The sequence below is a fragment of the Dendrobates tinctorius genome, unplaced genomic scaffold (genome assembly GCF_039654945.1).
Source record: "Dendrobates tinctorius isolate UK_male_01 unplaced genomic scaffold, ASM3965494v1 ptg000179l, whole genome shotgun sequence".
Classification (NCBI taxonomy): domain Eukaryota; kingdom Metazoa; phylum Chordata; class Amphibia; order Anura; family Dendrobatidae; genus Dendrobates; species Dendrobates tinctorius.
Window position 1 is genome coordinate 3,458,213 of NW_027361846.1, and position 12,151 is coordinate 3,470,363.

The 12,151-nt window shown below is 45.8% G+C and overlaps 1 protein-coding gene across 1 annotated transcript in view; it reads right to left on the bottom strand.

Annotated features, from left to right (window-relative positions):
- Nucleotides 1–12,151, bottom strand: part of LOC141054879 (SCO-spondin-like) — a 463,576-nt gene that overhangs the window by 64,202 nt on the left and 387,223 nt on the right. The window contains exons 95-99 of the mRNA XM_073551763.1: nt 4,671–4,823; nt 4,543–4,589; nt 4,070–4,240; nt 3,597–3,752; nt 2,684–2,842 (exon numbers count right to left, since the gene is read on the bottom strand). Of these exons, the coding sequence (XP_073407864.1) occupies nt 2,684–2,842; nt 3,597–3,752; nt 4,070–4,240; nt 4,543–4,589; nt 4,671–4,823 (686 nt within the window). The remainder of the gene's footprint in view (nt 1–2,683; nt 2,843–3,596; nt 3,753–4,069; nt 4,241–4,542; nt 4,590–4,670; nt 4,824–12,151) is intronic.

Below are 12,151 nucleotides of genomic sequence, written 5' to 3' on the forward strand. Positions count from 1 at the left end.
TCCCGAGGTCATCACACATCCAGGATCATCACACATCCTGGATCACTACATACCCCAAAAGTCAACACAAACCCGGGTCACTCAACACTCCGCGTCACATCCCGAGGACAACACACATCCTGGATCACCACACATCCTGTGGTCAGCACAGATCCTAGGTCACCACACACACCAAAAGTCAACAAACACCTGGGTCACTCAACACTCATGGTAACCACTTTACAAGGTAACCACACACCCCAGTCACCTCCTAAGGTCCCTACAAATCTGGGTCACATCCCGGGGTCACCATACACCCTGGGTCACATCCTGATGTGATCACACACCTTGGGTCACATCCCGAGGTCCCTACACACCCCGTCTCAAAATCCAAGGTTGGTAAACACACCGTGTAACATGCCGAGGTCATCACACACCCACGGTCACATCCTGAGGTCACCCCCACATCCCAAGTTCAATGCAATATTTAATCCGAAAAGTGGACAATATTTATAAAAAATATACAAAGATGATACAAAATGGGAATAAACAATGCAATATATAAAATTACATAAAATAAAAAGGAATAACTAAAGAAATGTATCAATCCTTGTCATGAATGCACGCATACACAGCTCTGCTACATTTCCTTGGTAGGTGACTTCCATGCTGCAGCTACGATCCCCCTTACAGCTTCCCCTCCTTTTGTGCAAGTTGCAGCTCTGCTTCTCTACCTGCCTGCATGGAATTCTATCTCCCTCTTCTTCCCCACTCCCTCAGGAATGTGTGTGATCCCCCTCACCCCTCCCTCCTGCATACAGCTGAAAAACTGAAAATAAAGAGTAGGAGCACATGGCCACTTCTTTGTCCTAGTACGGTTTTCATGTAAAAGAAAAAAAATACTGGTGCAGAAGAGCCATAAAAACATGAAACTTAGATTTCTGGCATCTACAATGGTAGAACCACCACCCTGTGGGTTTTCTAGGCTCCAGCACCAGCAGAATCCGAGAAATGGATTTCTGCTTAACCGGGTCATACTTCCATGTTTAGATTTAATAGAAAGGTAATTTCAGAACAAGATTGATGATAGTCCCGCCGTCGCTCTACAAGATTTCCAGCCAGAGATATGGAATTAATAAACTTTTGGTAACTTCTGAAAAGGGGAGTACATTCCATAGCTCTGCCCATTCAGCGAGGTCATGAACAGAGGGTATAACATTAGGGAGCCCAGTTAGGAGGGTGTCTTTTGCCCAGGAAGCAAGCCACGAGTGACTGTGCAGTTGGACCTGAGGAATTGGGATGGTTTCCCTTTCCCTCACCAACCATCTCCACTTGGCTTGCCAGTAACTGAAACATGTAAGCAAATCTTTAATCCATCTTTATTTTGTAATTGCCTGTACATACTGTAGATTGTCTCATTTGTAACATCTTTTTATATTTTTGTAAACACTGCCTACTTCTTTTTGGAGTAAACGCTATAATATTTACTAGCTTTGTTTTCCTTGCTCTAATAACTCATTGCCATGACCTTCGAAGTCAACGCTACTGATTGGGTTGGCTCCTGACCCGATATTAATCATAAAATCAGGAGCTGGTGGCAACGAAGTGTTCTGGGCTTTGGGGAGACTCTGGCAGCGACAGACAGAGATTTATAAGTGTATTTCCTGCCTGAGACTGGGAGTAGTTATATCGCACTCACTGCAGCGTGCCCAATAGCCAGTACACAGCAAGGCGGCACTTCTGGTGACTACTTATCCTAGGTGTAGTTCCCCCTGACTGACCTGAAGGTAAGGGGGGGTGCCAGAGAACTGCAAGTTCCAAACCAGAACTGGAAAGTGGGATAAAATAAATCCCCATGACGAACTGGGGGTAACCAAACACCCCCACTTCATGACAAACCTGATGTCATGGAGATCGAAGGAGAGAAGCACTACTTTTTAGGGAAACGGTACATCACCACAGCGTACTGCGTCTCCCAGGACTGACCATGATTATAGTTCGGCATTTGCTTTTATTAATACAAGTCACGCACACATGCTTCTGCTTCGGCAAATTACACAGCTGGTTATGGGATGAGGCTAGGTTTTTAGAAAATTATGGGATCCCCAACTTTCAGGATATCTTCTTCCCAGATGGGAGATATTAATGCCTAATTATCTATCATGATTTTAGCTATCAATAGACAGGAAACATGATATAGATTTTGTCATTCATCTGCCTGATATTATTTACCACAACCACCCAGTGATGTATGACAATGTATCACGTTCGCCAAAAAATGTCTCCCATAACTATAGGACATTCATTACTTGGAAAGGAGGACAAAGGAGAGGGATGCAAGGGCCATACATCTGTCACCTCCCACACTGTTCTGCAACCTGGGCCTGTAATTCGTGTCTGTGATCCATCAGATAGCCAACATTAATTACCTGTTTGCGGCAAGGGGGTCTCAGCCAAGAAAAAGTGTCATGTAGAGGTTAATAGAGTGCTAGCCTTGCGTCAATGTTCACTATGATACGAACTATGAGATGGCTTTATAGATATTACAATTCCACCTATGACACCCACACCCTGGGTCACCGCCAGTGGTTACCACACACCCCTGGCTCACATCTCGAGGTCACCACACACACCCCTGGCTCACATCTTAAGATCACGACAATCCCCAGCCCCCCACAATATTATAGGATGTGACGGTTATCACCAGTGCACTGGGACGTGTTACACGGAAGAACTTCAGAGTCTGGTGTATCACAAGAGTCTCCACCAAACACAGGGCCCACGGACTCCCGGTACCGATTCTGGAGCAACGAGCGACAGGAGCAGTCAGACCACCGACTCCACGGTGCCCACGAGCAGATGCCTGAAGTGGAAACAGACTAGATGGTATACAGGCACATGTATTACACCCAGACACATATGTACAAGGATATACAGGTACATGTATGACATCACTACAGGAAAGGTACATGCATGACTGGTGACATCATTACAGAACAAGTACATGTGTGACCGATGACATCACTACAGGGCAGGCACATGGATGACCAGTGACATCACTACAGGACAGGTACATGTATGACGGATGACATCACTACAGGACAGGTACACCGATGACATTACTACAGGAAAGGTACATGTATGACATCACTATAGGACAGGTACATGCATGACTGGTGACATCATTACAGAACAAGTACATGCGTGACCGATGACATCACTACAGGGCAGGCACATGGATGACCAGTGACATTACTACAGGACAGGTACATGTATGACGGATGACATCACTACAGGACAGGTACACCGATGACATTACTACAGGACAGGTACATGTATGACATCACTATAGGACAGGTACATGTATGACGGATGACATCACTACAGGACAGGTACACCGATGACATTACTACAGGACAGGTACATGTATGACATCACTATAGGACAGGTACATGTATGACGGATGACATCACTACAGGACAGGTACACCGATGACATTACTACAGGACAGGTACATGTATGACATCACTATAGGACAGGTACATGCATGACTGGTGACAATCACTACAGGACAGGTACATGTATGACCGATGACATCATATGTGACCAGTGACTACCTTCACACGGCTGCAGGTAACAGGCCTCGGTCTGCACCCGCTCTCTGCGGTCACACTGCCCGTTTAGTGCCTCTGTGTTCCATGTCCGGCTGCGGAGGCCGGTACCACAGCTGTGGGAGCAGGGACTCCAGTCTGTCCAGCCACAGACAGCGCTGCCTGCAGGCGGGAGACATATCAATGTGAACTCCTGATCCCTCCGATCTGCCCCATCCCCTGATCAATCATCTCCTAATCACGCTTTAATAATTTCTCCAACATGCCCGATCCTTAATCTGCCTAATCATTAAGAAATGCCTTGAATCTGTCTGATCCAGCAAGTCCTTTTGATGCCTCCAATTCAAGCAATCTGCCTGGTCTCTACACTCAGCCCAATCTCTCTAATCTGCTGGTCATATTCATGTACTGGAAGAACCTCACAACCACAGCAGATAGCTGTGACAGCCAAAGACCACAGATATCAGGCGTGGTCTCACCTTCACAAGGCTGGTTGGCACATTCCCGCCTCTCTGTGTCTGGACCCTCACAGTCTGAACCATTGTTCCGGGGGGGAGGGTTGATACAAGCTCGGCTCCGAATCTGAACAGCGGATCCACAAGTGACTGGACATCCTGACCACGGAGACCATGGGGTCCACGAGCCATTAACTAGAGGGGACACAGAAAGAGCAAAGTATTATGGCTACCCACTGCTGTTCTTGGAGTCCAGGCTGATGGAAGGTTTTATACTGGAGGTGTGATGTTTCTGAGGGTCCAGGCTAGTGCACAGATCTACATTGCATAAATGTACATTAGTGCGAGTCTTTGGTCTAGTGTCAATGTATGTAATTGTGGGTGTGGATGAGAGGAGCCAGACTCCACCCCTGAGCTTCCTGGTGTAAATAAATCAGCTCATTAAAGATTTACAGCGTAAACCTCTGAAGTACAGACAGGTGCTTAGGAGGCCTTACCCCTGCACTCGATGTCCTGACAGTAATTGCCCTCCGGAGTGCAGATACTGGGGATAAGACACAGATTGTGAGTGACATAACACAGGGTGACCTGCAGATACAGATTTAACATGGCCACAAGTACTGACCACTGCTGACATTCTCCCACCAGCCACATGTCACCAACATTCCACTCAGATCCATTGTGTGGACACAGCGTGGGGCACATCTCCAGGTAACATGGGCGAGATTGCTGCTCTGGAGGGGGACACTGACTTCTACCGAACTCCGTTATGGGAGACCTATAAAAAACAGAAAAACATGGGGATGAGTGCGGGTCTCATCATTGGGCCCTAATCATGAGTGTGTCACATCCTCTTAGGATCTGGGGTTAGGTGGTCATTACGTATTGAGGATCGCAGGTCTTCCATTTAGCCTGCATGTTTTGTTCCTCATATTAAAAAGGCTTTGTTTCCTTTGGTGCTGAAGAGGTTAACGGCTCTTTGTGTGCTAGTTAGAGATATGTTGCTGCATCTCACAGCTGCTCCTGACCTGCTCATTTCTTCTCTCTATATATAAACTGGCCAGACCTTCTCATTCCTGCCTGTGAAAGTTTACTTCCTGGCTTGGTGGAGTTGGTGTGCTGAACTTAGAGATCATAGTTGTTGCTGAAGATTGTTGTCTGCTGTTTTGTGTGTATGCTTTCTCCATTATCCTATTCCCATTTGGTTGTTCATTCCCTTAATTCCTCTCTATCTTTGGTGAGTGTTTTTGTATGAAAGTTGCTTTTTGTTATCCCTGTTTGTCTTACGTGTTTATACACTAACATATCTGTTCCAGGCCTCCTGGGGGAGGGGACAGTTTAGGACATTAACAGAAACATAGTAAGGTCGGAGACTCGGGCCTCTCTACTAGAGATGAGTGAATATTTCAATTTTTGGTTTACAATTGCCGATTTTGCAATATTCGCATAAACAACAACTTCAAGTAAGCCCAAAAGCTGCCAAAACACATCAAATTAGGGACAGACATTAGGAAAGTGGCCTCAATTGCCCCACCGTACAAATTTTAGAATGACACTGCAGCAATCAGCCATGCAGAGGTATCAGGGTCTGGGCCAGCATTTACAGCTTCAAATTCAACGTCAAATTAAGTCGTGGTGGGTGAGGGATCAGTGTAAGCCTGCTGTGCTGAGAACCCTGATACCACATGCAACAGCTCAACCTGCTTTCATGCTGAGCCACACTCCAGTGGCACAAATATCAGTTTTGTAGACTACTATTGTCAGAAAAATCTACGGAGCGTAACACGAGTAGTTGACTCAAAGGCGGTGGAGGGCTGACGGTCTCGGAGGCCTACTGCTACAGGCAACATACATGAAGGAGACCCAACCAGGAGTCTACACATTTCCAAAAATTAGTGGCAGATACCAAAGTGGCATCAATTTCACCAGAGTAGAAATAGTATAATGGAGACCGACACATCTTCCACTACACCCAACCCAGCAGATGGAAAGACCCAATCTAGAGTCTACAGATTTCCAAAAATTAGTGGCAGACACCAAAGTGGCTTCAATTTCACCAGAGTACAAATACATATAATAGGGAGCGACACCACTTGCACTACAGCCAACCCAGCAGATGAAGACCAACCAGGAGTGTTCACATTCCACAAATTAGGGTTAACATCTGCAGCAGCCACAGCAGGAACAGAAGCCACACTAAAGATATCAAAGAGTGCAGTAACGTGACATTAAAGCATCACACTAAAAACTACATCGCCTAGTCTGTACAGTCTGCGACTGGGGTGCAAAAGGCCTTGGAGATCAATGACTTGTTCATCTTGATGAAAGTTAGGCGGTCTACACTTTCAGGGGCGCCAGCTGAGCTTATCCATCAGGACACCACCAGCAGCGCTGAAGACACGTTCTGAGAGAGTGCCGGGCATGATAAAACCTCCAAGGTGTGATAGGCGAGCTGCGGAGACACAGCAATGTATCTTAATTAACCAGATGACTAATTTTTAGCAAACCAGGAAGAATAAACTATTATCTATATGTTAACTTTTACATTTAAGTATTGATTTCTGGTTGGTTAAGAAAACAGACTTTTGCTTGTGTAAGGAAGGAAAAAACTATGCAAATAGATCTCATCTCCCTTTATGTCAATACTGAATGAAGAACACTTGTTAAAGGGAATGTGCCATCCAAAAAAATTTTTTTTTTCTTCAAAATGAGATCTAAATAATATGTTATTGTTATCAGTGTAATGCTTGCTCTGTCTGAAAACATTGCAAGATTAGAACTATAACTTAAAAAAAAATATATCTAGAGATTTATCACTAGGGGGCGCATCTTCCTGTCTAGACATCAATCTGCTATAGTAAAACTTACTGGGATTATGATAGCTGTAAAATAAGGGCAGTAACTAGTGACATCACTATTTTCCTCCCCTTCTGGATATTTACTAACACCCAAAAGAGGAGTGTGAATAATAAATACAGGAATCAGAGTGCATTGCCATTTAATAGAATCATAGAATCGTAAAGAGTTGGAAAGGACCTCCTGGGCCATCTGGTCCAACCCCCTGCTCAAAGCAGGATTCGCTAAATCATCCCAGACAGATGTCTGTCCAGCCTCTGTGTGAAGACTTCCATTGAAGGAGAACTCACCACTTCTCATGGCAGCCTGTTCCATTCATTGATCACTAACTGTCAACAAGTTTTTCCTAATATCTAATCTGTGTCTCCTCCCATTCAGTTTCATCCCATTGCTTCTAGTCTTTCCTTGTGCAAATGAGAATAAAGATGATCCTTCTACAATGTGACAGCCCTTTAGATATTTGTAGACAGCTATTAAGTCTCCTCTCAGTCTTCTCTTCTGCAAGCTAAACATTCCCAAATTCTGCAACCTTTCCTCATAAGACAGGGTTTGCAGACCGGTCACCATTCTGGTCGCTCTTTTCTGAACTTGCTACAGTTTGTTGATGTCTTTTTTAAAATGTGGCGTGTTATGAATGAGTCACCAAAGGAGGAAAAAACAAAAATACAAGCTAAGTCCAGAAAACCGGAGAGGTTGGTAGCTATCGGATTGCAGACCCCTGATCCTATCCACAACAACTAACAGTAGCCGTGGGGGGTTCCTACGATGCCCTAGACCCCTCGATCACAGCCGGAGAACTAAATAGGCCTAAAGAAAGAAAGGGGAAATCTAAACTGCCCCAGAGCAGACCCCAAAGCAATAGGCAGCCCCCAACATATAATGACGGTGAAGCAAGATGAAAACACTAACACAGATAGAAAGATAGTTTGAGCAAACGATGGGACCCAAGCTAACTAAAAAGGACAGGATAGAAAAGCTGATGTCTGCAATCCGTAAAAAACCCTACCAAAAAATGTCCCAACCGTCTGATAGGAAAAACAGGCCCTGAAGTCGCTAGGACTTCAAAATGACTATATCAGCACTCAGGTAAATTCTGAAGACAGAGCAAAGAGACAAACTGATCAGAGACAAAAATGGAAAAATGGAACTCAGCACACCCCCGATCGGGGATGGCTGAACTCCAAAAAACAAGGTAAACAAAACAAAACTAATAAGTTCAATAGCAGAGCAAAAACTCATCTTTGGGAAGCAGGAATCAGACTGGTCTCCAAGAATCCAGCAGAGAAATCACCAGCGACTCAGAAGGGCGTCGGCTGCCTTATATCCAGTCAGAAGTTCCTGTTACCCAGTCATCATCTACCAGATCAGGTGTTTGGTAATCAGCCTCACTACCTTCCTTCACCAGAAGAGGGAGTTCATCAGACATCGACAGTGAAGGGGAAAATGAACTCACAACAGTACCTCCCCCTTGAGGAGGGGTCACCGAACCCTCATCCACGCCTCAGGATGAAAGGCACGAACCAATCTTTCGGCATGAATATCGGATGCAGGGACCCAAGAGTTATCCTCCTGGCCATAACCCTTCCATTTAACCAAATACTGGAGTCTCCGTCTAGCCAGGCGAGAATCCAGTATCTTCTCAACCTCATATTCCACATTACCTTCAACCAATACCGGGTCAGGAGGTGCCACCACAGGAACTACTGGCTCAACAAACCTCTTTAACAGAGACTTATGAAACACGTTATGGATCTTAAATGTAACAGGAAGAGCCACTTGAAAAGAGACTGGATTAAGAATCTCCAAAATCTTGCAAGGTCCAATAAATCTAGGTTTAAACTTTGGAGAAGCCACCTTCATAGCGATATTCTTTGATGACAACCAAACCATATCACCCACCTTAAACTGGGGACCAATGGTCCTATGCCGGTTGGAAAACCGCTGGGCCTTTTCCTGGGAGAGAGACAACTTATCCACCACTTGGTCCCAGATCTGGTGCATTCTCTCCACCACAGTGTCAACACCTGGGCAGGCAGAAGGCTCCACCTGCCCTGAAGAGAATCGAGGATGAAACCCAAAAGTTACAAAAAAAAGGTGACATCAAAGTGGCAGAACTAGCTCTATTATTTAAAGCAAATTCAGCCAAGGGCAAAAATGAAACCCAATCATCCTGATCAGCAGAAATAAAACATCTCAAATACGACTCCAAAGTCTGGTTTGTTCTCTCCGTCTGCCCATTGGTCTGAGGGTGAAATGCAGAGGAGAAGGACAACTGAATTCCCAGCTTGGAACAGAAAGTCCTCCAAAATCTAGACACAAACTGAACTCCTCTGTCAGATACAATGTTCTCAAGAATCCCATGCAAGCGAACCACCTGTTACAAAAACAAGGGCACCAACTCTGAGGAAGATGGCAACTTAGGGAGTGGTACAAGATGGACCATCTTAGAGAATCTATCACAAATCACCCAAATAGCAGTCATTCTCTGAGAGACAGGCATATCAGAGACAAAATCCATTGAAATATGGGTCCATGGCCTCCTGGGCACCGGCAAAGGCATAAACAACCCACTAGAGCGAGAACAAGGTTTAGACCAAGAGCAAGTCCCACAGGACTGCACAAAATTCCTGACATCACGAAACAAGGCAGGCCACCAAAAAGACTGACTCACCAAATCTCTAGTACCAAAAATACCTGGATGACCAGCCAATGCGGAGCAATGAACTTCAGACATCACTCTCTTCCTCCACTGGTCAGGAACATACAATTTTCCAATGGGACAACACTCAGGTTTGTCCTCCTGAAACTCTTCCAGAGCACGTCTCAAATCGGGCGAGATGGCAGAAAGAACTACCCCTTCGCCTAAGATGGTAGCAGGCTTGGTCACAACAGGAGAATCAGCAAAGAAACTCCTATAGAGGGCGTCTGCCTTGACATTCTTAGTGTCCGGAAGAAAAGAGACCACAAAATCAAAACGTGTTAAAAACAAGGCCTACCTAGCCTGTCTAGGATTCAAGCGTTTGGCCGACTCCAGGTAAATCAAATTCTTGTGGTCAGTAAGGACCACGACTTGATGTTTAGCTCCCTCCAACCAATGTCTCCACTCCTCAAATGCCCATTTCATGGCTAACAGTTCCCGATTCCCCACATCATAGTTACGTTCGGATGGGGAGAACTTTCGGGAAAAGAAAGCACAGGGATTCATTTTAGATGTTACAGGATCTTTTTGGGACAAAACAGCTCCTGCACCAATCTCAGAAGCGTCCACCGCTACCTGAAACGGGAGTGAGACATCAGGTCGCCGCAAAACTGGAGCAGAAGTGAACCTTCGCTTCAGCTCCTGAAAGGAAGAAACAGCCTCCAGAGACCAATTCAGCACATCAGCACCCTTCTTAGTCAAATCAGTCAATGGTTTGGCAATACCAGAAAAATTAGCTATAAATTTACGATAAAAATTAGCAAAACCCAAAAACTTCTGGAGGGCCTTCAAAGAAGTGGGCTGAACCCAATCATAAATGGCCTATACCTTGGCCGGGTCCATTTCAATAGTTGACGGAGACAAAATAAATCCCAAAAATGAAATCCTCTGTACACCAAAAAGGTATTTCGATCCCTTGACATACAGGGAATTCTCCCTCAAAATCCGGAACACAGTCCGAACATGTTCCACATGAGAGTCCCAATCCTTGGAAAAGATCAAAATATCATCCAGATAGATGATCAAAAATTTATCCACCAAGTCTCGGAAAATATCATTCATGAAGCACTGGAAGACAGAAGGGGCATTAGTGAGCCCAAAAGGCATCACCAGGTACTCAAAATGTCCCTCCGGAGTATTAAACGCCATCTTCCATTCATCCCCATGCTTAATGCGAATAAGATTATACGCCCCCCTGAAGTCAAGCTTGGTAAACCAGCAAGCACCTTTAACTCTGGAGAATAGATCAGACATCAGAGGTAACGGATACTGATATTTAACAGTAATTTTGTTGAGGGAACGATAGTCAATACAAGGTCTTAATGAACCATCTTTCTTAGCCACGAAAAAAAACCCAGCACCTAAGGGTGAAGAGGACCCTTCTCCAACGACTCCTTAACCCCTTCACGACCTTTGACGCCACGTAGGCGTCATGAAAAGTGGTGCCAGAACAACCCATGACGCCTATGTGGCGTCATGACTTTAAAGCCCCCCTGCGGGTCGGGTGACCGGGGTCACTGAAAGGTCACCCGACCCGCAGATACAGGGGGCTTTGTTCTTCACCACAGGGGGCGTGGCTTCGCCCCCACGTGGCTACGATCACTCTGATTGGCTGTTAAAAGTGAAATTGATGAAATATTACAATCCAGCCATGGCCGATGCTGCTGTAGCATCGGACATGGCTGGAGACACCGATTCCACCCCCCCCACCGGCGATCGCCCCCCCCGCAACTGAATGACAGCGGCGATCTGCCGCCGCTGTCATCTTCTGCCCCCCTCCCATTCCCTCTGCTCCCCGCCAGCCTCCGATCCCCCCCTCACCCCCCCTGTACCTCCTGAGTCCCCCCGTCCCTCCTGGTGTCCCTTGGGTCCGGATGATGGGCGCCGCCATCTTGGAAAATGGCGGGCGCATGCGCAGCGCGCCCGCCCGAATCAGCTGGCTGCAGATTCCATTCTTTCATTTTGAACACTCTCACAGTGATCAAAATGAAAGAAAAAGTAAATAAACCCCCCGATTATCACCCCCATAGGTAGGCACAACTAATAAAATAAAGAAAATATTTTTATTTTTATTTTTCCATTAGGGTTAGGGTTGAAAAGAGGGTTAGGGTTAGGGTTGGAAAGAGCGTTAGGGTTGGAAAGAGGGTTAGGGTTGGAAAGAGGGTTAGGGTTAGGGTCGGAAAGAGGGTTAGGGTTGGAAAGAGGGTTAGGGTTAGGATTGGAAAGAGGGTTAGGGTTGGAAAGAGGGCTAGGGTTGGAAAGAGGGTTAGGGTGGAATTAGGGTAAGGGTTGGAATTAGGGTTAGGGTTGGAATTAGGGTTAGAATTAGGGTTAGGGTTGGAATTAGGGTTAGCGTTGGAATTAGGGTTAGGCTTGTGGTTAGGGATGTGTTGGGGTTAGGGTTGGAGTTAGAATTGAGGGGTTTCCACTGTTTAGGCACATCAGGGGTCTCCAAACGCGACATGGTGCAACCATTGATTCCAGCCAATTTTGCGTTCAAAAAGTCAAACGGTGCTCCCTCCCTTCCAAGCCCCGACGTGTGCCCAAACAGT